Source organism: Corvus cornix, chromosome 10 (assembly GCF_000738735.6).
Source record: "Corvus cornix cornix isolate S_Up_H32 chromosome 10, ASM73873v5, whole genome shotgun sequence".
NCBI lineage: Eukaryota > Metazoa > Chordata > Aves > Passeriformes > Corvidae > Corvus > Corvus cornix.
In genome coordinates this window covers 5,015,621-5,043,490 of record NC_046340.1, presented here as the reverse complement: position 1 = coordinate 5,043,490, position 27,870 = coordinate 5,015,621, and the positions used below count along the sequence as shown (strand labels likewise).

Here is a 27,870-nt window from a genome sequence, read left to right as displayed (position 1 = left end):
GGATCGGGGGGCGGTGCGGAGAGGCTCGGCTTGTGTAGCCCCCTCCCTCCCGTCTCCCCTCCTTCTCTTCCCTCTCTCCTCCCCTCCCTCCCCTCTCTCCCTCCTCCCATGCCAACCTGCTGCCGCCTTTGTCAGCGCAGCCCGGCGCTATGGCATCCTGCTGGGGCTTCAGGCTCGGGCTCTTCCTCCTTCTCCTCCTCCTCCTGGCCGGGAAGCGGCTGCAGCAGCGGCAGATCCAGCCGTGACGGCCGCGCTCCCCGCGCCAGAGGCAGGCGGAACCCGCAGGTGAGCCCCAAGTGCGGGAGGGGGGCGCGGAGGGGTGGGCTGGGGGAAAGGGGCGCCGAGGACAAGCGGCCCCCGCTCTCCAGCCCCAGGGATGCTTTGGGCACCGGGGGTGCAGGGGAACAGGCTCAGCACCGGCTCCCCGCGCCGGGCTGGGAGAAGGAGGAGTAAGCGCAGGTGAGAGACCCCCCAGCCCCTGTGGTCCCCACCGGTGCCCCGGGGTCCTGCCTCTTTGTCAAGCTCTCTGGGAAAGACGGTACTCCAAAATCTGGAAACTCCGTCTGGGACTTTGGCAGCTCTACTTCAGTCCCGCACAGGTGGATCTGCCCGAGGGGAGCAAGTGGGTGACCCCTGGGCTGAGCCCCCGGGCGTCCCAACCCCAAGCAGGGAGTCTGAAGGGATGGGGATCAGGGAAGCTGGACCCACCAGGATGAGGGAGCAGTTAGGTCCTGGGTGCCAGTGAGATTGTTGTAGGTTTGCTGTGCAAAAATCCAGGTTGCCCGCAGATGGGATAAATGGCTCACATTTAATTCAATTAGACTTTTTTGTGTCTGTCTGTCAGTATTTTCAATGGTGTCTCCTTATGCAAAAATTTGTGGTAAAAATGTGGCTTGGATGTGCTCTAGTAATGCATTGGGAGGACAGTATTTGTGTGTGTCTGTATGGGCCAAGAGTTGGCAAAGAATTACCAAGAGTATATGATGCAGTAATAATTCAAGTAATTTATTTCACAGTTTTAGATTGATTGTTTGCACTTTCCCAGATCATAGAGATACCTTAACCTGGATTGCATAACTGAACCATGCAAATAATCAGCCTAATGTTACTGTGCAAGAAAAATCAATGGCAAACCCTGTTCGACTTGAGCCCTGACACAGCTGTGAGGGTCCGCTGCCTTTATCCACAAGTTCCCTGTTAATTTATGCACTCAGATCCTTTAAAAACCGCTGAATTCTGGGCTGTTGGGAAAGCTGAAGTGTTGTGCAGAGTCCTTTTACAGCAGAGCCTGCCTCTGTTAAGGAACTGGGTTTGTAAAGCGCAGTTTTCCTGGGCTCATTCACACAAGGCAAGAGCCAGAAAACAGCAACTTCTTCCAGTGCTGTTCCCAGCGACCCCCGGTGAACCTCGGAGGAGGCTGGCAGTGGGATGTCCAGGAGGGTGCAGAGTGTGCATCGTTCCCGTGCACAACAGCAGCGAGCCACTGGCGAGAGCGGGTGCACAGGCACCGTGAGCTCCCTGCATGCAGGTGTTCATTCCCTTCGGCTTTGAAGGAATGAATAAAAACCACACCGGCGAGGCTGGGAGCCAGCACCCACCTCCTGCCTGCTCCAGGGACTGAGCCCACCCTGCTCCTGCACAACCGAGGCAACAGTCTGGAGGAGACAGCCTGTGTCAGACCGGTCAGGAGGACTTTTCTCTTCAATGAAAGGTGGAGAGGAGCAGTTGCCATTACAGGGCTCCAGAGTGCGTGTTTTAGTTTTCTTTTTAATGAGCAGCAGAAGGCTGGAGGGAGGAGGAGGAGGAATAAGGTGTGCGGAAACGGGCATTGTTTCCCCGAGTGCCAGCTCCCGTGTCTGTGTGCAGTGGAAGCCAGATGGGGCTCGAGGTCCCCGTTCCTTCATCAGAAATTTCTTAATGTTTTGACAGAGAAATGGATTTGTGAGTGTGGGAGAAAACGAAAACTGAATTCCATCTCGATGGGTTACGTTTCATGTGAGGCAAGTGTTGCCTGCCTTGTTTTATAGTATCTGGTGTTGGGAAGACAGGCTGAATGATTTATGAGCTCGAGTTAATAGTAAAGCAGCATATTGCTGTATTAATGTTCTCCTGTGCTGAACTAGCTGGCTCTTTCTGAGGGAATTTATGCAAGGATCACTCGCCGTCTGCTGTTGCAGTAGTGGCATTCTGGGGTGGCCCGTTAGTCACTGTGGGGGGGACAAAACAAGGATGCTGTTTCCCTCTCGGCTGGCAAATCAAAGGGAGAGGGGGAATGATGACTCCAGCAGTCACATCTGTGTATTAGTTGCACCTGCTGTGGATATTGGGAAATGGGGAGAGCAAATGTCAGTGGCACAAAGAACAGGGAAGGAAATGAAGGAGGAAATAAGAGAGGAAGAGAACGTGGTCTGTCTGCCAGTGGCCATGATTCAGACTCGTGCAGGGCACCTTGCCACCCTGCAGCTGCTCAGGGAAGTCGAGTGGTGGGACTGTCTCTTGAATCCTCTGCTGGGGTTTATCTGCCCCAGTGTGTGCAGCCCTTAGCCCACTTGGCAGGGCAGGCTTTGGGCTGAAGGAGTCACAGGGAAGCAGGCAGGGCAACTGGGAAGCAGTACTAATTTCATGAATTCCTGTGGATGGCGAATTTATAGGATGTGAGGGGACCACCCCCACCCGAGTGCTGATTTGGGAGGTGGTGAGGAAGGAAAGTGCATTCTGGCTTTTCTGTAAGGAAGCAAGCTGCGTGAAAGAGTCTTCAGGTTCCCCTGGTCTGGAGAACCAGAGGGGGAGAGGTTTCATGGAGGCTTGGTTCCTAAAGACACCAGAAAATAGAACAGTATATTCCCTTTGTGCAGCAGAAAGCTGCACTGGGGATGGAGGTTGCAATCGTAATATTCTTGGACTTCTCCTCCAGAGGCTGAGACAGTGGGTTAGTGGTAAGATGAGAGCTCAGTTCATTGCTCCTGGTGCAGGGTAAGAAGACATCGATTTGTGGTGAGTCTGGAGCTCATCTGCAGGCAAGGAGAACCAGCCCCCATCGACTGGCTGTGCAATGTGATGCTGTACAAGTCCATGCTGGGATATAATTGTGCTATTAGAGCAGCAAACGTCAAATCTTGGGAAGCTGAGTTGAAGCAACCCTCCTTCCAGTGTTAATATAAGAGAATCACTAAGGATGAAATGTTAAGTGGCTCCTTTGGTCAGAGATGGTCTTGCTGAAGATAAATAAGCTAGATCCCATCCCTGTGTCTAGAAAACTCCGTGTGTCTGGAGACCAAAGTCGGTTTGAGGGGGATTTTGGAGGGTGCGTGTGGCTGCTGGCAGTGAGGATAAGGCACAAGGGCATTGGTGGAATTGAGGCCATCTGAGGCGACCCTGTGCTGCTGCTCTTGCTGTGGGTGCTTTAATTCTCTCTGCTGCTTTTGATTGATTTGTGACCCTGTACCCTCTTTAAAAGGCCTTCCTGTGCTTATTTCAGAGCTCTGCATTTATGTGCCACGTCTGGGTCTATTCTGGTCCTGCTTTGAGAGATAATGAATGAACGTGGACATAATGGCTGAGATGCTGCATGGCCAAGTGCTTGGCACCCGGGATGTGGCAGCTCCTGGGGTGGCCTGCCAAGAAGCACCTGTCTCTGTTGCAGGCTGTTAGGAGACTTGACAAGAGACAGAGCAGCTTAATGTGCCACTAAAAATTTTGACACTAGGTTTTTACATCCCTGAAGCAGGAAACAAAATTTCAAGGTCCTTATATATTATCCTTATGGGGTATTACATCCTGTTCTTCACAGCCCGAATCTGTTGATGCTCCACTAGCAGCAACGTTTCAGATGCTCTGGCACAAAGGAGCACCCATTTCCATGCTCAGGCTGAAGCCCAGAGACATCTTTAACACCTGAAGTGCTCTCACACCAAAAAGCTGTTTGTGAACAGCCAAGGGGTGAAGAGGAAATTATTCCAGCTCCTAGCTATCTTTCTTTTCCTCAAGGCTTAAATCTGATTTTGCAACCTGCCTTTTCAATTTCCACCTCCCATAGCTGAGTCTCAGTTGAATGAACTGGCTGAATTCCCACCTGAGCAGGTTCAGCTACTCTCCTGGTCACCCTTGTCTCAAAGCCTCTGTCACCTCCCTGACCTCTCACTGCTTTATAGCTGACTGCCAGCTGCCAGGCTTGTGTCTGTGAGCACAGGGTCTGCACTGAGCTGACCCAGTCTAGCAGAGCTCTCCTGCTTGGTGTCTGTGCTTTAGTGCCTCTGCCTTACTGCGTGGGTATGGATTGCGGTCCCCAAAACAATGCTCCTTGTTGGTGCTAAGTAGAAGCAACATGAGATTAGGGTTGTGCAGCAAGGCTTCATCTCAGTTTACTGAACTTGTCATCACTCAGCGGCCTTGCAGATCAGGCTGCACCTGAGTTTTACCAGATTCATAATGTTTAGAAACCTAAATTGAAGTTAAAACCTCTGGTGATGCTAAGAATGGCTTGGTACAAAGCAAAAAATTTCAAGAAGCTGTACCTAGGATATCCTCACTGGGATGAGAGAGTAAAGACAGAGAGGTGGGGAACAAAATGAGTTGACACTTTTCAAAAATACATTATCGCAAACTGGCTACTTGTGTTTTGTAGCAGGAGTGTGAGTGGGGAGAAGGCAGGCTGCTGGCAGGCCAGTGCAGGGAGCACAGAGTGTTCATCAGGCTGTGAAAATGCATATCCAGGTAAGGGGTTTGCAAGAAGCTGTGAATTTACAAATAGGAGGAGATAGTTGCTTTTGCTGGTATTCAGCCTGGAGGTGACAAAAAGACATATTTTCACTCCTGTCCCAAGTGTCAGATATATAACATGCAGAAAATTGACTTAAAATGCCAGTCCCCTGGTAGCTGGGAATGTCTCTGAGCCCCACATGTAAAGTTTATTCTGTGAGGATGACCTAGGTTACAATGCAAGATGTAACCGACAGTATGTATTCTCTTATCATCTTCACAAGCTGTTAAAGTGGGTGGGGCACTGCTCGTTATCTCCTCCCATGACTCATCCTTGATAACTCCCTCCAGGTGTTATCTCTGTTATCTCTGTTATCTTTGTGGGCAATCAAGGACCCACCACGTGACTCATAGAATTACATCAGCCCATTGTGAGGTGCTCCACCCAGTGGGAGGAGCCAGGTGTTCCCACCTGGATCTAATCTGGGGTTTGGAGCAGCACAAGCAGCCCTTACTGGATTCCCAGAGGACAAGAGCTACAATTGGACCTTTGGGTGAAGACCAGACCATTTCTTCCAGCACTTCATCTGGACTGCTACCACCACCCTAAATAACAGGGTGTCAGGTTGTATCCTGACTCTGTCACTGTTCTTGCACTATTGCATTTACTTTAATTTTCCTATTAAATTATTACTCTGACTTGCAATCTCCCACTGGTTTGTTTTAAAACTAATGCAGAGGACTTAGTAGCCTCGGTGGTAACTAGCAGAGTTTGGACCTAGTCTGGGAGTGTCATTAATGGTGACATGTCAGAGAAATACAAAGGCTGTGAAAGAGGCTGTGCCTCCAAGGCACATGCTGCTGAGAGAAAAAAGATACAGGTGCTCTCCTCCAGCCTTTAGCATGACTTTTTGGAGCTGACCACAGAACAGTAAAATATTTTTTCTCCCTGAATCCATTCTGTACTCTGGGAAAAATCCAGTCCGGGTTTTCCTCCGAATCCGTTCCATACTCCGGGAAAAAGCCAGTCTGGGTTTTCCTCCGAATCCATTCCATACTCTGGGAAAAATCCAGTCCGGGTTTTCTTCTGAGTCTATTCTGTACTCCGGGAAAAATCCAGTCCGGGTTTTCCCCCGAATCCATTCCGTACTCGGTAAAATCCAGTCCGGGTTTCCCCCATGCCGTGCTGTGGGACGGGCGTGTCACAAGTAGCAAATCAAGGACAAATCTCCTCTCCTGCTGCCAGCGGCGGGTGATTGAAACAGGGCTGAGCACGTGTGTTCCTCCTTATCCTGAGCTGCACAGGGCGGGATTTCTCCTCCGGCCAGCAGAGGGTGATTGAAAGAGGGCTGAGCACGTGTGTTCCTCCTTATCCTGAGCTGCACAGGGCGGGATTTCTCCTCCGGCCAGCAGCGGTCGAGGGGTGTGGTGTGATTATCATGTGAGATAAACTTGGCCGATCCCCCATAGAGCCCAACGATGAGTAAGTTTTCAGATTTCTTCAAAGTGGCCACACCACCTCCACCTGCTTCACTTTTTAGTCTCCAACGACAGACTGATATCTGACAAACACACTTTACATTAAAACTTTCCTACCTCTGTGACAAAATACTTTTCCCAGTGCCAATCACCTCTGCTGTGGTCACAGCTGGTTGAAATGGGGTTTATTTATCCTTTAAGAAGTGCTCATGCAAACTGTGCCTGTATCTACATGCCCTCCTTACAACCTAGGAAAGCTTCAATTTAGAAAATTCAGCATCCAGCAGTATTCAATGCTGTAACAATATGCTGAATTATTTACTGTATCTAACAGAAGTAGTTTTAAAAAACCGCTATTCTGATTATTGCCTGGATCCTGCTCACTTCAGGTTTGATGCATTTAACAGTGAACTAGAACAGTGCATTAAATTCCTTATTATTGGCAAAGCAGCTCTCCTATTTTTCACTACTGGTCATGTGAATAAGGAAAACTTGGCTAAGGCAGGCTTGCAGAATTTGAAATACTAGCAGAGCTTGAAATACTAGCAGGAACTTTTCATCCAAAAAAGTTGAAATACGTGAGGCTGGACCAAAACAAAAGGGTGAAACTGCAACAATGGGATGTGCTGGTCCTCTACAGCTGCTGGTGTTCAGTCCCATCCTGAGTGCCACCACACCTCTGACACAGCCAATTTCTCTGGTCTTTGAGCATGTCAGATTAAGTTTCACTTGAATTGCACAGAGCTGAATGTACATGCAACTACAATTCATATTAAGTGTAACTTTACAAATACTGAATCTGGAAATACTGTCTATTACACTCATTTCCTTTACCAATTCAAAATTTCACATTTGGTCTCCAGTAGTCTAGGAAAAAACCACTGAAAATATTCCTTAGACTATTCCTGAGCAATGTTTTTATGTACTGTAAAATATTCTACTTTATTACTACATTTCTTAATATTCTCACTTTTTAAACTACATATGAATCCATGCTTTGAAAGTTTACAAAGCTGAAGATCTGGTAGGCACAATGAAAGATAGAAACAGCTAAGCATCTTAAAACCAAAGTGAGCTCACCAAGAGAAGTGCAATTTAGCTCTACACATAATGTACTCTTTAGTTTTTGTTACTTTTTCATTTTTTTATCACAATGTGAAGGATCCACTTGCAGAATCTGGTCCATCAGACCTCAGCTCACATCTCAGGAAGATTGTGACTGAAAGCTGAGGAGGAAAATATGCTGACCAGGATTTTAAAGTGAAAGTAAAAAACATTCTTTGGACTTGTTTTGTATTCGTTTGGGTAACTATTTGTTAACCAAAACTGAAGTACTCTGCCTTCTGATACTGATAGGAATCACTGGTGTGTAATGTCAGGGCAGGAGATGAAACAGGAGCCCTGAGGTTTCTGACCAGAAGGTGCCTTTTAGAATGAGTAATAATAAACCTTGCAATGTTGACTTCAGTGCTTTGCCATTTGGGTGGATATTCTGCACTTGATGGAGGAGAGGCCAGTTCCAGGGGTCATCTAAGGGTGGGAGTGAATGGGGAAAGATACCACACCTTTTTGGGAAAGGGAAGAGATTTTTGTTATTCCTATCAGTAAGAATAACAAAGACAGAGTGGCCAAACATGGCAATTGGCAAACTGCATCATTCTGTGCTCTGTCTTTCCTAGTAGCCAACAGCAGAGACACCGACAAGGATATTCACAATAGAGAAGGATGAAAAATCAACATCCTTTCCTAATCCATAATAGCTGAAGGTTGGTTTCAGCTCTGAAAATGCAGGAGTTTATATTCTCCCCAATGTGTTTGCTAGGGTTGGCTGTGCTTGTTCAAGCTGTTCCTGTTATCCACATAAATGTGCAGCTTTTGCTCTTCACCTCTGCCCTGTCATTTCGGGATGGTGAATGGAAATGCACTCCTAGACCTCACTGGGAGTGCATCACTGAAGAGGATATTCTCTGTCCTTGATATTTCTCTGTCTTCAAATCTATCCTGATTGGCAGCCAGCCCTCTAGCATCTGCTGGATTGGTTTCAAGGTTCAGGAGGATTTTTATTTAACTCCTTCTGTTCTTTGCTAAATTTTGGCCTTAAGACCTGAAATGGGACTCACAAAGACTTTTCACATGGGACCTGGCAACTTTTCCATTCCTGAACCTTATACTTAGGAAAATGTATTTCTGAAAAAAATATGTCAAGGTATCCAAAGGAGATAATTCAGAGTAGAGGAGAAAATAATGGTTTAAAGTAAGCAAGATGGTAATTATGTGCTCAGATAGCTTCTAGAAACATGTCAGAATTTTATTGTCAGAAAATCTGCCTCAGAGCCATTTGCATTTCAGACACGAAAACATGTCATGGTGCAGTAGATCAGCCCTGGTTAGGCTAAGACTGGAATTATTGCAGTTTGATGATCAAACTGTGCTTTGAACCTCTCACAAGTTGGTAAGAAATTCTGTGATAGTCCCATAGCAAGCAGGCTGGGATTGTCTATTTGCCATTAGTTCAGCCTCTCCAAAGCTTCTGCTATGTATTCACTTGGTTGCTTTAGTAGACATTGGTATAAAGGAGCCTTCTTGGATAAAACCCTGATTCCATTTAAGTATTGATTTATTGGATGCTAGGATTACAGCTTGAAGTTCAGAACATGAGGATGGATTATAAAAGCAAGCCCTGGACTGCGTGGTTAGGGAGTCAGGCCCCATCTCTGGCTGAATTGCAAGGCCTAGGGTATTATCTGTGGGGGACTTACAATCTTTTCTGTGTTGCTGTAGAAGTGGAACGCAGTTTCCAGGCTAAACGGCAAAATACGCTTAAGCCATGGAGTCCAACCAGGAGTCCTCACTCTTCCTGGTGAAGATATTGGAGGAGCTGGACACGAAGCAGAATACTGTTTCTTACCAGGATCTCTGCAAGTCCCTTTGTGCAAGGTTTGATTTATCCCAGTTGGCCAAGCTCAGAAGCGTGCTGTTTTACACTGCTTGCCTGGATCCTAATTTCCCAGCGACTTTGTTCAAAGACAAAATGAGATGCACTGTAAACAATCAGCAATCAAAGAAAATCATGGTTGCAGCAGATATAGTAACAATATTCAACCTCATACAAATGAACGGGGGAGTGGCCAAGGAGAAGCTTCCAGTAGCAAGGCACAAAGTGAAGAAGAAGGAGTCCTTCGAGTCCTGCAGGTCTGACACAGAGATCTGCAATATGGCAGACTGTGTGCCTGACTGTGTGCCCAACTGCGAGCTCAACGACCAGGACTTTAACCGGGGCTTTCCAGTCAGAAGGTCTTCGAAATGCAGAAAGATGGACTGCAAAGACTGCCAGCAGTTCGTCCCCTCATCAGAACCCAACTTCTTGCTCGGTGTTAATAAGGACATGAAGGGCCGGGCTGCCTCTCTGGACAGGCTGCAGGCACTGGCATCCTACTCCATCGCCACGTCCCCACCATGTGAGATGCAGAGTACGTACTTCCCCATGAACATTGAAAATGAATCTATTTCAGACCAGGATTCCTTGCCTATAGGTGCAGGCATAAAAGAAACTTTCATTTCAAATGATGAGCCTTTCGTGATGCAGTCGTGTGTCCAGAAAAGAAATATATTCAAAGAAGATTTTCATAATCTGATTACAATATCTCCCAACTTAATACCATCCAACAAAACACCAGAAGATGGACACAGAGAGCCTCAGAACAGGAAAGAAAGCTCTAAGCAGACTTTCTTCAACCACAGCTTTGAAATGCCATACAGCAGCCAGTACTTGAATCCAGTTTATTCTCCTATACCAGACAAAAGGCGAGTGAAGCATGAAAGTTTAGATGATCTTCAAGCTTCAACATATTTTGGCCCAACTACTGTTCTTGGGCCCCAGGAAACCAAAAAGTGGAGTGGAAAGCCAACCAAGCAAACTGCCTGGCCAGCTAAAAGCTGGAGTTTAAATACTGAGGAGGTCCCTGACTTTGAACGCTCATTTTTTAACAGGAAGCAGTCTGAAGAGAAACCACGATACCAGAGTTCGAACAACCCATCTCCAAACTTTCCTTCAGTTGACAGGCATCAGTCCTACCTAAACACAAAGGATCAGCAACCAATTATGCAGGCAAACTATGCTGTGAAACCCAATGGGCATAAACCTAAGGAGATTCCTTCCATTCTAGATGTGGAGAAACACGAGCCAGTCAAAAAGTTTAAGGATAAAAGCATTAACTGTACTTCTGTGCAGATCTTAAGCATTGACAGGACCATGAGTGTTGGGACACAAACGGAGCAGCAGGTTCTGGACCACAAGAAGTGCAAGGATTTGTGTGCAGCAGGCCAAGCCAAGTACGGTGAGCGGCACTCTCTGAAGCAGTCGGATGATGACTCCGAAATCGTGAGCGATGACATCAGTGACATTTTCCGGTTTTTGGATGACATGAGTATCAGCGGGTCCACGGGAGTGATGCAGTCCTCGTGCTACAATAGCACTGGTTCCTTGTCTCAGGTGCATAAATCAGACTGTGATAGCTCACCTGAGCACAATTTGACTAAGATCTCCAACGGGAGTGCCTGTAACAAATTGGATAAAGTGGTCAGGGCGGATGTCAGTAACACAGATGATGAACTGAAAACGAGTGTCTGCAAATTAGTCTTGAGGATTGGCGAAATAGAGAAGAAACTGGAATCTCTCTCAGGTGTCCGAGAAGAAATCTCTCAAGTCCTGGGGAAATTAAGCAAGCTGGATCAAAAAATCCAGCAGCCAGAGAAGGTCAGTGTACAAATAGATCTCAACTCTTTGACAAGCGATGCCGCATCAGATGAGAGCAACTCCCCGCAGATATTTCAGTGCCACAACACTCCTCATGGAGGCAAGCTGGAGAATAATCCAGAATGGTGCTGTTCGGATGCCAGTGGAAGTAACAGCGAGAGTCTTCGAGTAAAAGCCTTAAAAAAAAGTTTGTTTACTAGGAGATCATCAAGATCATTAACAGAAGAAAACAGTGCAACCGAATCCAAAATAGCAAGTATTTCAAACTCTCCCCGAGACTGGAGAGCTATTACTTACACCAACCAAGTTGGCATTACAGAGGAGGAGATGAAAGAGAGAGATGGAGGAGAAAATAAGGACTGGCACAGGAAATCTAAAGAGGTAATTTGAACTTTAACTCACATACTAAATGCTTAAAAATAATGTGGTTATGAATATCTTCCATAGTCATCACAAGCCTCGGGGTATGACAATGCTTTGCCCTGCCATGTTATGCCTGCCTATATTGTTACCATAATTGAGTGATTTTGTACCCGTAGGTTCTTGCTTGGCAGCTGCAAAATGGCCAAGTTGCTCCTTAAAAGCTTTGCTTTTTTGTAAAGGGAGGGTGGTAATGTGGGTGGCATGTTGGGAAGATGATGGTATTCTTCATCATCAGTAGCAGTATAAGGAGGCCTGGTAATTACCTTGGAGAAAAGCGTGTGGGGAAAATTGAAATTCTCTAGTGATTGTTTTAGAAGGGATATTTTGGATTTGAATTGTGATGGCTTTTATCAGAGAAGTATGTACATATTTAAAAGCCAACAAAATAGATTCATGGATTCAAATCCCTCAAGGAAAGGAACCCTTGTACGTGTACTGTGAGGTGCTCATTGTAGTTGTGCTCTCTGTCTGACTTTCATGGTCATTCAAATGACTCTTAAGCCCCCTGTTGTGGAACTACAGCGTAGCTGTTCTCTTGGTTTTGCTGGGCAGAAGAACTCTGCCCATCCTCCCAGCAGCTGCCCAGTGCCCCCTTCGCTGACCCCATGGCTGTCCTGGCTGCCCTTGTGCAGGGCTCTGGGTGCTGCTCTGTTGAAAGTGCACAGGGTGGGTGCTTGTTTCTGTTTGGGGAGGGCAGGGGGTCCTGCAGCCCCTTGTCAATTGTGACCACACAACAGGCATGCTGTGCCTCCTTACAGTGGGCTGTGAGGGCAGAGAAGGTTGAGAAAAGAGAGGAAGAGGTTTGATGGAAACAAGTGCGGCTGGGTGAACAAGAAACCACAAACCATGGGTTATTGCTAGACTGCAGAGGGGGAAGAAGGCCGTCCTTAGTAAGCCCAAACCTTGGCTTTTCTGTAGATTGCTCTGCTCAGGATGACATGCTGACTTTGGGAGTCCCTTATAGGCTCCTTCCGTGGACTCTGGCTGACACTGGATGGTACCATGGATGCTGCAGTGTCAGGCTGGGGGCATCGCTCAAGACTGCTTCATGTTAGGATTTGATCCAGAAACAGAAACCCAGAAGCCTGCTTGTGTCTCTCAGCTTTTGCAGATCAGTTGGGCTTCTCTGGATGTCAGGGCCGTGTTCAGAATAGTTTTTTGATCTGTAAACAGCACAAAACCTAAATTTCTTCTGCTGCATCAGCATTGTGTTTGTGTTCTAGTGAATGTGGAGTTGTGTCTGTAAAATACCTCTTTGGTTTGGCTGTGGGAAGAAGGGGGGCAGTGGATTAAGGCCATCCAAAACCTTTGTCTTAGCTGGTAAATTTTTTATCATATGGTGATTCTGAAAGGAATAGCTCTGTCTTTTGTGTTTAACTCCCTCATAGTCTTGTTTTTTTCTCTCAAATTCTTTTGAACCCTATTGCAGGCAGACAGGCAATATGAAATCCCACAGCCACATAGACTCTCTAAACAGCCAAAAGATGCTTTCTTGATTGAACAAGTCTTTAGTCCTCATCCCTACCCTGCATCACTCAAGTCACATATGAAAAGCAACCCACTCTACACAGACATGAGGTTGACAGAGCTGGCTGAAGTGAAACGTGCCCAGCCGTCATGGACCATAGAGGAATACACGAGGAATTCCGGGGATAAAGGCAAGATCGCAGCCTTGGATCTACAAGTGAGTCCCAGTTGTTTAATTTGAATGGCTTGATTTCGAAAGGATGTTGCCATAATATGCATTTAAGAAGGGATTTGGATAGCTCAGGAAAGAGCTGTGAATTGTTGTGCCTCTAATCTTGCTGATCCCTATCCATCCTGGCCAGGGACAATGAAGAATGTGACTGTTTCATTGCTGAATGGTGATCCTTGACAGGTTGATGCTCCCAGCTAATTCTGCAATGGAGAGATGTCTTCTAAGCCATTGTGGCTTTAGTAGCTCTAAAGAAGAGTTGGAGAATAAGGAAGTGCAGGGGTGAACTGGTCCCTAACTGCAGCAAGGCAGAGTGGTGCAGGAGCTGGAACTGCTGCCTTTTCCTTTGTGTTTGTTCTCTCTGAATTATTCACAGGGAATTGCAGTGTTACGGTTTTATTTTTTTTCCATTTTACTAGGAAGATGAGACATAAAATACTTGTAGAAGATGTTCAATACCATGACTGGTTTTGAAACACGTCACTGTTGCAGCTTTGAAGTGGCTGTTGGAAACCAGCCAGGCAACTGATGGTGTGTCTAGTTTGCATTGTGGTTCAGCTTGTAAGTGTGCAGGCTCCTGTGCAACAAGCACAGGAGACAAATTCAAATTTTGCATTTACGTTTTCCCAACACAAAATCACAAACCTGACATAAAATGAGCACCCACATTGGATACCCTGTGTAGTCTGATAGTCACAACACATCTTTTAGGAAGGGAGATAACCGAGCAGAGGTTTAAAGAGGAAGCCTGAAGAATGACATCCAAAATGTGTAAAGACCAAAGAAACGTTGCATTTCTTGGTCTTGAAATCCGAATGTGTCACACAATGAAATCCACACTGATGTGCAATAACTGTGTATCGTTTATATGCACTTTGACAGTAGAATGTAGGACCAGTGCGGGGGTCTGGTGCTGACCTCAGGCATTTTGGGCTCTGTGGCCAGCAGTCTGTGGGGTGCAGCTGTGCTCAGGCAGGGAGTCTGCTTGTCTCCACAGCTTGTCTGCCAGGGAAAGTGGCATGGAAGAGTCTGAGACCTTGGTGCTCCATGCCAGCCCTCGGTGGCTTGGTGCTGAGGGTACCTAAGCCAGCTCCAAACCCATCAGGCTAATCCCTAGGAAAGCATCAGGATGCTGTGCCTCAGGACCCCAAGTTGGCTCATTTGATTTGAAACCATCACCCATAGAGTGTTGTAGTGCAACTCCCGTGAGTGTTTCTGCAGGAATTTGTGCACCACAAATTCACCTCCTTGCTTGGCTCATGCAAACTTCCCTGTCCTCACCAGTCCCTGCTCCTTTCTGTGCCTAAAGTGCAATTGGAAAGAAACCAGGCAGCACAGGGACCAGGCTGCATCTTGCCTCAGCTCCCTGCTGCCTTTTGGGTTTTAAAAGCTTTAGAGGGCTTACTAAATTCCTAACCCTGGCATGGCAGACTGTATGCTAGAGTAGGAATAGGCTGGAAGAAGTTCCTCTGCAGCAGGCGGTCACAAAGCATCCCTTACCTGCTGTGTGAGCCAATAAGGGAGGTGATATTTGGGAGCAAAACCCCTCTGGGAGTAGTGTTCTCCATCTGCTCCTGGTAGGGCTGTTTTGTTCTCTGTAAGCAGCTCTGCATGGCTGTGAGCAAACCAGAGCAATTGGCTTATTGCCATCATTTATCTTTAGGATAAAGGTGATAGAAGTTTACTGGTTTGATTTTCTCCCTCCAAAAAGACTGTCAGAATTGCATCTACCCCGCAAAGCCCACGTCTAGACTTTATAATGGAGCTTACTGACAAACTTAAAAAATAGACACAGACTGATGAGTGGGTTTTTTTTCCCAGTGATTAAGTTTATTAGAACTGAAAGTAAATACATTATGCCTTAATGAACATTCCCACGTCTGGCAATGAAATGGGAAAGGAAGCTGATTAACAGTAATGGGCCTTTTTAATAATGCATCTTCCTTTTGAAGTAGTTAAAAGGTCAATGCCAAGGCAGAGGGGTCCAAAACTGCAATTTCCTTGAAGCACAGTATGCCTATCTTTAGGAACTTTCTACCTTTGTTTACTTAAAATTTCTCCTGGAGCCTGACAAGTCTGCTGGGTTTTCCTCCAAAAAAAGAATTGCAAAAGTAGTCATGCCCAAAGCTTGTCCCAGGTGTGGGCTGTGTGTGAGATTCATTGCTTTGCTCTGTGGATGATGATCCACTGGGATGAAACAGTGTCAGGCTGTTTTCTGATGCCTTTAGAGATGAGATTGCTTATTTTATGCAGAAGGCTGGAACAGGTAATTCAAAGCCCAAATGGTACAATCACAGATGTGGCTGATGGCCTCTGTTTCAGCATCCTAATGCTATCGTACAGCTGTCCATAAAATGATCATAAAACCATTGCTCGATTTTCATTGTTTATTTCTGAGATAGCTATAAACTCACTTCTTTTAGTAGTTCTGTACATAAAGCAAATGCTACTATCAGGCAAAGCCAAGTTTCAGCCAGTAGCTCATGGTCACAAAAGCTGAATTAGTCAATTAAAGGCTTAGTTAAATCCCTCTCAAGTCAGCTGGAATTTCTTTGCAGGGTCCAACAAGCTTTGGATCAGGACTGTTACAAGGACCGAAATAGTGTGTGTTAGGGTATTCTCACTGTAATATTTTTATGTGGATTTTTTTTCATTTTTTTAAAGAAATAGACTTTTGGAGCCCCAGATGAAGGAGACAGCTTTGGGGAAATGCTGTCATTTTTCAAAATGTTCTTTTTGCTTTATTCCTGTCTGCTGGTAAGTTCAATATAATGTGTAGTGTTTGGGTTTCCCCAGTTTCCCCTCCATTTTCCTCTAACACAGAGGTTAAAGGGAAAAAAACAAGCAAGGTTGAAATGGAAAGCTTTAAGAAGTCATAAATACTGAGGAATAAAAAACTGTGAGAAATAAAAAATAAATAAATTAAAATAAATAAATAATGGAAATACTGATAAAGTTCTGCAGGTTGCCTGGGTCCCCAGGTATTACCATTCCAGGGAGGGGGGGGGGTCTGCAAATTGCCCCTGCAGAAGGACTGGGTACTGGATGGGCTGGGTAATCATGCCCTGCAAGCAAGTCATGGTACCAAAATTAGGGTTAGATTTATAAAATGTAGTGCATGAGGAGCATATATTAAGAGCCTTTCCCATCAGCTGAGCTTTAATAATTTAAAAATTATTAACAGTAACAGGCCGGCACTTGCTGACATTTCTGCTGTCAAGCAGATTAAAGAGATCTTATTTAAATGCTATCCAAGGTGATGAAGTTTCTGGTAAATCAGAGGTATGTGAGGGATTTTGGAGCAGAATCTTACTGTTGCAGGAGTCTATTTTTTGCAGTATTTTCTTACCACTTTCATCAGCTTTATGGAATTGGGACCAGGAGATGAAGGGGTGCGAGAAGTGGCAATAACCCACTTTATCCTGACAGCAGATCCAGGTGCAGCTGGGAGGCCTTCAGGCACATCTGCTTTGTTTATTTACATTACTAATGGCAGACCCCAGACAACTAACAACTGTTTCCTTTTAATTTTTAGACTCAAGAATCTTTAAACCCAAACAACTTAGAGTACTGGATGGAAGACATTTATACTCCTGGCTATGATTCCTTGTTGAAACGGAAAGAAGCCGAGTTCAGGAGAGCAAAGGTTTGCAAGATCGCTGCCCTGATCGCAGCGGCCGCCTGTACGGTTATCCTGGTCATTGTGGTTCCCATTTGTACAATGAAATCCTGAACCTGGCCACAGACCTGTGACTCCCAGCCACGTGTGTCTCAGATAGCTCACGCTGTGTGTCAAATGTCTGCTGGCAAAACTGTAAGGAATTCGCTGAGGAGCCGTGTTCTGAGCATATCCTGGTGGAGAATGCTGTAAATGAAGGCAGAACGCAGAACAGCTAGAGAAACATTTTTGGAAAAGTCCTATTTTAAATAACAGACTTTGTGGTGAAGTTAATGGGAACTTGGTTCAATTTTTATGCATTTTTAAGAGTGCAATATTTTTTTTTTCCTAAAGAAATGATATAATGTTTTACAGAATCAGAGACTGATGAGAATCCAGGCAAAAGAGGAAGGTTGTCTGAGCTATGTTGCATTTAAATGAAGTGTGGGTACATGGAGGTAGCACTGTATAGAAGGGAATGTTCTATATGCATTACATCAGGGAGCTAGGGAAGTCTTAACAGCTCTCTACAATGTAGAAAACTCTGAATGTATTGTATTTATTTTATAGTATTTATGTATTTCATGATCATTTGTTTGAAAGCAGACTGTGTAGCTGTGAACAGAGTTCATTCCTATGTTCAGATTTAAAAGGGCTCTTTGTATTTGGTCTTGCCCTGAGACCCACTCTATCATCACTGAGTACTTAGATCTAAGTGCAATGTGCTGCAGACCAAAAAGATTATGTTTTAAAGCAATCACAAGAGGTTTTAGTTACTTCTGTTAAATAACATTTGCATAGAGCTGGCAAACTTGCCTTGCCAAAAGGGTATTCCTTACCTCTGCAGACAGTGAAGTTGTCTCAATTTCACTCCTGCCAGCAAGCAAAGCTGGCAAATCAAAGCAACGCTCTGTTAAAGTTCTTGGAAATGTAATCTGAACAGTTACAATTTTTTTTTTTTCCCACAAAGTCTTTGTGCCTTTTTTTAGACTGTAGGTTAAATAGAACTGTGTAATTTTTTGCTATTTTAAGCCCATAACATAAATCACAGCATAATGGGTACTAATGGAGCTTCTTTTCCCACAAGCCTTCTATACAGCTCCGAGTGCTCCTCAAGCAGCAGGGCTGGTGGTTACTGAGCACTTATATTAAGGGCACAATTTCTCAGCACTGGTAGAAACTTGCTGCAGATGCAATGCATCCAGCACAGGGAGATCTTTTGCTTCCCTCTTGCTAATGTACTTAAGAATGATGGTTGAATCTACTGGGCAGCAAGCAGTCTGTATCCCATTGGAAATGTCCATTTGATGCTTTATCCCAAATGCAAATAGCAGGTTCGATGGAATTCTCAAGCTAGGACAGAAATTGCCTGTCATGGTTAGTGAAAGCAAAAACCCAGGCAGTATTACTCTTCTGTCAAGTTTAGAAAAAAAGACAAAAAAAGTATTTTCAGGAAATAATGTGATCTTGCTGGTCCTCTAAGGGAAAGAAGATTCTTTTAGTGAACGCTCTTTATGTAAGGTAATTTGGTTTCTTCAGAAGCAGCCTCCCTACACAATGACACAACAGCTAAGAAAGGACTGGATGCTCCTTCCTCTGGCTCTCTGGGATGTGCTGCACTCACTGTTTGTTTCTGGCTGGTTTAAAAAAAGTATTGAGGGAAGGGTGTGTGGGAGGTGAAGGCTTTGTTGTGACTTTAGATGTGTGTCAGTTCTTTCCTGCAGTTGGAGAGCTGTTTGTTTGCTGCTCACGTGCTGTGCTTTATTTAGGGATAGGTGATCCCTGGGACTGTTGATCTGTCAGAAAAATAAGTGTAAGCACAGGGTTGGATGTCCCATCAGCAAAGAGAGAACAAGAATAGGCCCACAGACAAAATCTGTGCCTGCCTGGCCTGAATCCTGACCCAAATTCTGTGGCTTTGGCCCATTCTTTATACTAAGATAATTTCTCTTTCCTCCCAGATGCTGCAGGATGGAGTCACAGCAGGGAGGGAGCAATTCACACAGTCTATTTTAGGCTGCCTTTGATTATGGTGTGATTCAGAGCACCTGAGTACAGGATCCATCCGTAGTAAATATAGACAGGTAGAGAAAACCTCTGGGGACAACTCAGAGCTGCCAGCAAGATATCTAATATTAGACATGTGAAAAACACTCTGGAGGACACTGCTCTGCAGTTTACCTCCTGCCCAATTTAGATTGATTGTATATGTAGAAAAACCTATTCCTATTTCAGGTAATGTCAGAAAGCCCTCTGACACCCCCCCCTCCTTGGCTGGTGACAGCAGCACGGGCTGCTGTTGGAGGGAGCAGTGTGGGGGCACAGTGTCAATCCCCCATCTGCCCACACCAAGCAGCAACAAGACCCTTGGAGGGGCAGGATGAGTGGGGACAGACCCCCTGCCTTCACCAACCCCTCTTGCACTACCGTGAATGGTCTGGCCCTGCTGCCCCCAGCCCCAAATCAGCACTTTCTCCAGGGCATTTCAGTAATCTGATTTTAGAAAATATCGTTTCTCCCTTAGGGGAGATAGGAGAAGGGTGGGGAGGTGCTACTCATCACAGGGTTTGTCTGTGCAACTCATCCAGCTAGCGCCAGATGAGTCTTTGCATTAGAGATGCCCAGAATCCTGGGAAGGCTTTTGCAGGTTATGGAGCTGTGGGTGACATGAAGCTGGCCCAACCCAAGCACTCAGCATCCCAAACATCCATGCTGCTCCTAATTTATTGAGGTGCTTTTGCCCAACCTTACTTTGCACAAGCAGCCAGTGGCACCCACTTCATTGGTCAGTGGTTTCCTTGCACACCAGACTGTGGTTTGTCATGAATTCCCTCCTGGGGTTCGATTTGGCTCCTGCAGTCTCTGGAAGCATTTCCGTGGTGCCAGGAGCCTGAGGGGAACTTGGAGAGCAGAGCCTGACTCCCTGCTCCACAAACACCTCTGTGAGCTGCTGCCTTGCTGTCTCCTCCCCTCCCTGGCTGCCTCTGGCAGCTCCTTGGCACCACTGGGATGTGCATCCCAAGCCATTCCCAGTGGGATTTGCATCTGGCACAGAGCCCTTCTTAAAACAGGCAAGGAGATGGAGTGATGGGATGCTTCTGCTGGAGGAGAGCAGCCAGGGAAGGAGGAAGCCTGCACAGAGTGTACACACTAGGTGAAATCCTGACATATTAACCTGCAAGAATATTGTGATCCACCTTGTGAACCAGTTACCAACTAGAATACACTGTATACTATATGATAGACTTTTGTATAAAAAAAAAAAAGAGAAACTAAAGCTATAGGTACATTGTAATCCTTGGTGTGATTGAAAAAGTGTCCTAGATTGTATTACTTAATTAAAATTATGATGAGCATATTGAACTGTTTTTCGTATTTATGCCTTATAAACTTGATATATTACACACGATAAAATGAAACTGCAAGAACTATAAGAAAAGATACTCCATTTTGGGGGCAAATCCCATTTGCTTTTCCTAAAAAAAGAGTGCTGCTTTAAATGAGCTTAATAAATCATGTGTGCAGAAGAGCAAGAGTAGGATATGTCCCCAAATGACTTTTTAGGATTTTTTTTTTTTAATGGGGCTTTGGTTAATGTACTATGTAATAATTTTATTTTATAATGTTACTGTACAATGTTGCCTTTTGGTTCATTTAAATATAACACCAAATAAACTTGAAATTACAGTGTCCTAAGTTTTAATGAAACAGTTATAATAATTTATTACTCCGTTGCTTTTCCAGTTGTTTTTTTTCTTAGAGACATCAAGATAGCCATGGGTTGTGAGTGTGTCAGTGTTAGATAACTAAGCAGCCTATCTAGTTCTTGGCAGAATTGCTAATGGATTTCTAACTTGTGAAATAATAAGATGGCAGAAGATAATGAAAAATGAGTTTGTTTGATTTCTTTTAAGAGCTCCTTTGCGTCATATTGTTTGGGCTTCTGGAAGATTAGCTCTTGACACTAATCGTAGTATTTCATTTTATAGGCTATTTCATGACTGAGTTTTGCCATATCAACTGTTTTATGACTAATATTTTGGTACCTGTTTAACTTACATGTTTATGCAACCACTGCCCCTTTTATGTCAGTACTACAGATAAGTGCTTATAATCACCTGTGAACAGGCAGTCAGTTTGCTTAGGGTCCCTGTATGAATTTAATTTGCTGCTTGTGAGTTGTTAATTGCCAAAGCAGGTTGTCTTAAAATTCCAGGTATTGAAACACAGGTAGAGCTGAGCCTACCACTGCTGGAGGTTACAGAGGGCAGCTGTGGAAGAAGACACATAAACAATGAGCAGTGACTTGAAAACACAGTACTGTGAGACCTTGATTTGCTCCTCTCTGCTGCACAAACACCTTCAATGCATTGTTTTAGCAGTTCTGGACAGGATGGGGAGTTCTGAGTGCCCTCTGCAGGGCCAGACCGCCAGCTCCAGCCTTGGGTGCTCACATGTTGCGAGTCAGGCTGCAAACCACCACAGGTCCCCGTGGAGGGATTGTCAGTCACAATTTGGTGCTGGTTTCAGTTTGGGAGATTGTTTTGCATTTATTTGCACCAATGGTTTATCATGGGTTTGCATCAATGTCAGGTTTTTCTCTTGTACCCATCAAGTCCAGAAGCTTACAAGTAGGAGTGCCATTTCGATTTTTACTTTGAATCCAGGAGCAGGAACATTCATAAAAATGCTAAGTGGGACCAGGCTTATGCCAAAAAATCCTAAGCACTCTGGCACAGCATTCCTCAGTCATGAAGCTGTGTATATTGGATATATAGATCTCATCTGGGTCATTGCTGTGCTGGAAGATGGAGCAGCTGCCAGGTTTCTGTCTGCTGGATGGAGTCACTGAGTCTCAAGGTAGAAGAAAACTCCTACACACAATGTTGTATTGCCAACCAAGCCCCAGCCCCACGAGCTCGGGGCTGCTTTGAGTGTATCAGAGCAGTCGATTGTCCTGGTTGAATAAATCCTTGATTTCATATCTAGCTCTGGTGAATGGCTCTGCCTGTTGCACAGACAAGTCACAAGCAGAATATTGGATCTCAGGGCCATATACTTCCTTTTGAGGTGCTCCTGTGTCTCCATCCCATTGCACCTGCAAACAGAAGAAAGGAAAGTAGGCAGTGCCCCGTCCATAGCAGTGTGCTCCTTCTGAAAGGAAAGGTCAGTTGTGTTGGTGTGCACTTCGGGAAGAGACAAGCACCTGGGGAAGTAATTATGGAGATGAGGTAATTTTTTAAATTTCATTTTTTCTTTGCTATCTTTTCAGGAAAGAACACTCTGTCTCGTAAAGTGCTGCTCTGCTGGTGGTTCTCCAGCAAACTTGGCTGCTTTGGACAACTTCTGAGACACTGGATCACTTGATATCTTTCAGGCTGTTACATAAATCTACAACGTTCACTTAGATACTGGAACAAAATCTTCCAACAAAGAAGAAGTGGGCTGTCAGCAGCCAAACTCCTCCCATGAGTAAGTTCCCCATGGTTTTATTTATGTTCTTCAATACAGTACAAACTATGTGTAGGAGAGGCATGAAGCTCTTCCAGAAGCAACTGTACATCCATACCTTCCCAACTGCAACAGACTGGGATTTTCAAGGGAGGCTAGGTCGTGGTCTTGGATGAGCCCAGCACAAGAAAGCAGCTGTGCTTGGACTGTGCACGGCACCACAAGGCACTGCTGGTCCTGGTGGAGCAGCAGAGGATGTGAGGAGATGTGCAAAGTGCTCTCTGGACCAGAGAAGTTTTCCACAAGGCTTAACCCAGTATAGGGTTGAGGAAATGGTGGGTGTCTGGAGACACAGTTGCTGCTGAGGCTGGAGGCTTTTAGAAATTAAGAGCATTGTGGCAGCAATTACCCATCTCCAGTCCTGCTCCTCCCTGCCCTCCTGCACCCTGGATCTGTGGATTTTGGGATATTCCTCTGAGGCACTAAAGCAGGTCTCTGGACATACAGTGAAGGCTCAGATCTTGCCTTTTCTCAAAGTACCAGATTTCCTCAGTAAAAAGAGGGAATTTTCTGCCAGACATTGATGCTTTGGCCTCAGCTAAAGAAAAAAATCCCAAGGTCTGTGATCTCCTTGTCCCACTGGAGAGGCTGGCAGCTCTTAAGGGAATGTGACCTGGCCCCTCCTCTCATCACCCCCAAAACATCATGAGAGCACCCTGGAAATGGCAGGGCTACAAAAACAAGTCCCATTTGCTTTTTTGTAGGGCTTTGTGAAAGCCACATTTCCTGCCAGTCTCTGCAACCAGAGGGCTGAAAACTGATTCCGTTTATTAAAGATGGAAATATATGGGTGATCTCCTCAGGTAGGAACACGCAGTTCTGATTGCTGGTTCTCTAATAAAAATGTAAAATCCTGCTATTTGCAGCAGAATTGCTCTGTTTTCCTTGCTCATTTTGAGCCTGTGTGCAGCGTGTGCTGTCTGTATGTTGTCCCCCAGCACGTGGTGAGGCTCCAGACTGTGTCCACAACAGCAGGTGTCCCCCTGGAAGAGGGGGAAAAGAGGGACTAGAGAAATGCTAATTATTTTGCCTGTCCCTGGAAATCATGTGGAAGCTGGTCCCTTTTGAAAAGCCTTGCTGTAAACTCTGCTTCAGTGACAGATGTATCTCCTCATTGAAAAATCCTCTTGATCTGCTGCCCTGCTAGACAGCCACACTTCCAACAATAACAGAGATCCATGTTGTACAGCGTGTTTTTCCTCATGTAATGTTGGGGGAGAGGAGAGAACCAAAGAACCTGAGTCGTTTATCTTCTTTGCTTGTCTTGGTAATGAAATATTGCTGTTGAACTTTACCCTGCCTTTCCTGTTACTATTTTTTTTTTTTTTTTTTTGCAATGATTGCCATTTAAGAGGTTCACAAAATTGCATTAGTAAAATTTATGACTGTGCAGCAAATATGTGCATATGCATTAATTCTGTTCAAGGCCAATATCTTGTAGCTGCAAAATTAATGTTATGGTGCAGTTTCTAAGTATGGCTAATGGCTGTTCAATAAAGCAGGGCTCGTGTTTTCCTCACCTTACAGCTCTTAATTCCTTGAAACAGTCCTGCCTTGAAGAGTTTGCCAGGTAAAAGTTAAAAAAAGGTACATGCACAACACACAAATATGTATTTTTTATACATTTTTGTTTATGCAATTAACCCTTGAAATTTTTGGCCCTGTGAGTTGGTTCAGTTGGGTTTCTGCTCCTTTGCATGGCTTTTAGTTCCAGGTTCCGAAAGCAGATGTCTATGAATGCAGTGCATTAAAAATGGGCCTTTTAGCCATGATTCTGATCTGGAGAGACTGAACTGGATGTTAGTGTTACCCTGAGGGTTACACCTCATGCTGTTTTGGAGTCAGTGAACAATAACTGCTCAGTAAACGATAAATTAATTGGCATTACTTACATTTAAACGTTCATTTTCCTACTATGTAAAAAAGCCACTTTCTGATAGAAGGATGAATTAGTATTTGTAGTCTTTTTACCAGTTTAAAGGTAGTTACTAATCTGGTATTCAAGGTTGAAGACATAACAAAAGACAAATGACCGATGACGAGGGCTTGCTCATGTGATAGTTGGAGAAAAGAGGTTGGAGAAATATTTTCAGGATACTGAGACAGGAATTTAGACAGTATCTGACAGCACCTGTTTACTTCTTCAAAGCTTTGTCTGACAGCCAGAAGAAAGCTCCATGCTTGTGATCTGGAGCGATTGCCTGGTGTTTGGGATGTGATATGTGCAAGATCATTGCTGCTAGAGGTAAAAAGCTGATCCCTTGGGACTCAAAAGTATGAAGTGCTGAGGAGCTGAGGTGGACTGGAGCTCAGGGGCTGCCAAATGTCTGGGTATGTCCAAGTCAGGCTATGCACGAGCCCACTGGTCCCAAAAGTGGCTCCAACCACAACAGACCCTGGGCTCATGTCCGACGATCGCTTGGCAAAGGGATCAGTGGCAGCAGCCTGCAAAGCTCTGATGGAGGACACAAATATCCATTTACCATTGTGGGGGAGGGCTGGGGGGCAGTGACACTTTTTTTTCTCTGCCAAAAGCAAGGCATCTGTGGGGTGGAAAAAGCAGCGCAGTGGGAAAGCTAATTTCGTGTGAAAGCTCTCAAGGCAGTACCGTATGTCTTCCATGTTTTGGGACTAGTTGCTTGATCTCTGTGGGCTTTGGTTTCATGCCAGTTACTCACTGTGTCTCTCTCCAGGCATTTTCTTGGAATAGAGCTTGTCCCTTGCTGTGGGGTCATGAGATGCCCAGGAAGAGAGGGGCCAAACAGGGGCTGAGAAATCTTACAAGCACCACCTTGATGCTTATGATGGTGTTGCCACTATCATAGATAGTTACAGCCAGATCAGTCGTCAGATTTGTAACTCTGGTGGTAATCAGTGATACGACACCAGGGAGGTGTTTGGCTCAGCTTGTCAAAGTGTTTTGGTATTGTGAGAATGATGAATGTCACTGGGAAAGCTTTTTGGGGAAGATAACATGAGAGAGAAAAGCAGGGGAAGTGTGATGCCCTGCTGGGAGCATGGGGAGCGTGGGGAGAGTGGGATTAGTGCTGCAGAAGATGGGCAGACAGCGAGCATCTGCTCTGGGCTACCAGGATCAGAGCACAGCAGGACTGAGAAATTCTTGGACCAGTTATCAAGGAATTGGGAAACTCCAGGATACTGTACTCATGGGGGATTTTTATTACCCAGACATCTGCTGGGTAACAAATGCAGCTAATCACAGTGATAATGTACAACCCTAATTCACTATAAATTCTCTCCCATATGTTTACAATTGTATTTACAGTAGGAAGTGAGGGACAGTTATTCATGAATCAAGGTGAAATGAGTTGCTGGGGCAGAGTCAGCCATGTATTATGGAAAATAATGTGTGACAGACCTGAACAGAATCCTTCTGAAAGCATGGCTGTATTTCAGGTGTTTTAAGTAAAAAAAAAAAAAAAAAAAAAAAAAAGTTCCTGTAATTACTGGTTGCTTTTAAATGTGCCAGTTGAGCTAATCATTTCTCCATAACCTTTGCTGACTTCGAAGAACAAGTTTACAAGTGGAGTTGATGAAGATTTATCCTCCAGATGAAATACACCTCTTCAAATCCAATTCTGCTGATGACGAGGTGGAAAAGGGTTAAGAAAAAAATAAGAAAGGAACCATGATAACGGCTGCTTAGCTCATCGGTAGCACATGAAAGGATGTTGTTTTATTGATATACTTCTATGGCCTTTCGCCTGTTGCAGGCAATAATTTTGCCCTCTAACTCACCACGGACCCAGAAGAGCACTGTGAGCTCAAATACACCTGATATTGAGGGGGGCAGGAGGTGGCTCAGCTGCCGGAGTTCATGGCTGAGCACAGGTACTTACTGATGAATTGCGGTGCCTTTTCCTGCCGTTCAGCAATCCCTGCTCCCTGGCTGTGCTTGCCCCCGCGCTGCCTCCTCGGCGCCGTGGGTTTATTTTGGTAAGGATGTGTAAGCCGAGCTCTGGCTTCGGCCACTCAGAGCCCGGGGATTTGCATAATGGCATTACTGCTTATTCCTCAATTACAGTCTTTGAATATGCAAATCTGCTGATGCTGGTTACTGTAATCCTCCTGCTCTGGCAGGTCCCCAGCTGGGGAAGTTTTTGAGCCATTTATTGGCAATGAGAGTTTTCCTCGTGAGTTTCTTATTTCCAGCTGTGGGTAAAGGGGAAAAGTCCTCAATCAGCTACCTGAAATAGAGGAGAACGAAATTCAGAAAAAGGAAAGACCATTTTAAAAAAGAGCTTGGATGCTTTTTCCCCTGTCATCTTCCTTGCAGGAGCTCATGTTCATGCTGGTGAGATGGGATGGATCAGCTTGCTCTGTCCTACACACCACAGCAGGGTTTGTCCTTGCAGCAACTTTCCCTGTTCCTCTCTGCCCTGGCTGCTGCCCACCTGAAATTTGGGTTCAAAGCAAAAGAGATGAGAGAACAAGCAGTGGTTTTGAAGGTTGCCTGTCCACTTGCTGCTCTTGGTGGCCTCCTGGCTCTGGAGGGGTTAGGTCACTGTAAAGCAGGAGAGCAGTTCAGCAGAGGACTTGCAGCCTTGGGTGGAGAGATGGGAAACCTCAACTCACAGCAGCTGAGCACCTGCCCCAGCTTAGACAAAAGAAAGTTTGCTGAATTGCAGTGTTTTGCTGTCTGCTGAGTTGTATAAGCATGTCGAGAGCTGCAGCTCTTTTTATTAAAGCATGACTTGAGTAACCTTTCCCATTTCTACTCCCAATATTTTCTAGTAGTATTTTCAGCTGTATTTATTTTTCCCCCTGTGTCTTTTCAAATAAAGGGGGAGAGTTTTTTCAAAATGTTATTCTCAAGTAAGAGAGAGTCCAAACTGCTTTATTTTCTGGAAGAAGTAGATTATTACAGGAAAATCAACACCTTTTCAATGGCAAACCTGGCAAAACTTCCCAGGTTTTCTGAAGAGGCAGCACCTCACCCACCAGTCCCTGCAGTTTAACCTCCCTCAGTGCCATGGGGGCCAGCACTCAGCTGGCAGAGACTGTCCTCGGATTCAGCTGCTGGGCATCATCCTTTCCTTACAGCTTCAGCCCCCTCTGCTCAACACCCTGTGCTCCCAGGGCATTCACCATAGCTCGTGTTCTTCTTCCCTAGCCATGGACCAGGTAGCTCCATCTGCAGACACAGCATTTGTTGAGGAAATCAGCTCCTTTGCATCTGAGTTGATGACTGTGCTGTGAGAATGTTGCTGTCACACAACTCAAAATGTCCCGGGAGTGGGGTATGTGGACAGATCTGAGAGGAACACTTCTCCCTGTGTATGGGAACATGTCCCACGCCATTGTGTGTTAATGGATATGATTTATTTCAGAAAAAAAACCCAAAAAAAACCCCAACGAAAATCCAGAAGAACAAAACCCAGGCAAATGCAGAACAAATGATTTATGGGAAACAAAACTGTTTGGAATATAAATACAGACAAGCACCATATTTGTTGCTGATGGTGCTATGTTCCCTGGGAGAATAAAGCCGTTTTGTAACTATTTGTCTGTGTCTTGAGCTTGCACACATTTAGTCTCAAAGTTTTTCATTTCTAATCATTTCATAATTTCATTTCTTATTCTAATCTTTTTCTTGGATCAACAAAAATGGTCGGACACCCATTTGTA

At 45.1% G+C, this 27,870-nt stretch overlaps 1 protein-coding gene across 5 annotated transcripts; it reads left to right on the top strand.

The window, feature by feature from the left end:
- Window positions 1-81: 81 nt before the first annotated feature.
- Window positions 82-25,596, top strand: MINAR1 (membrane integral NOTCH2 associated receptor 1). 5 transcript variants are annotated; one of them, XR_005602821.1, is made up of 6 exons: window positions 82-285; window positions 8,959-11,314; window positions 12,786-13,040; window positions 16,588-16,698; window positions 21,983-22,182; window positions 22,926-25,594. XR_005602821.1 is itself a non-coding variant. In XM_039557945.1 (5 exons), exons 2-5 carry the CDS (start codon window positions 9,005-9,007, stop codon window positions 22,058-22,060), a joined length of 2,754 nt encoding a protein of 917 aa, XP_039413879.1. In that variant the 5' UTR covers window positions 82-285; window positions 8,959-9,004; the 3' UTR covers window positions 22,061-25,596. The 5 variants fall into 5 exon arrangements, 4 of the variants coding, with proteins under 4 accessions (XP_039413879.1, XP_039413878.1, XP_039413880.1 ...); XM_039557945.1 differs by having other exon boundaries at window positions 21,983-25,596; XM_039557944.1 differs by lacking the exons at window positions 21,983-22,182; window positions 22,926-25,594 and having other exon boundaries at window positions 16,588-20,430.
- The last annotated feature ends 2,274 nt before the right edge of the window (window positions 25,597-27,870 follow it).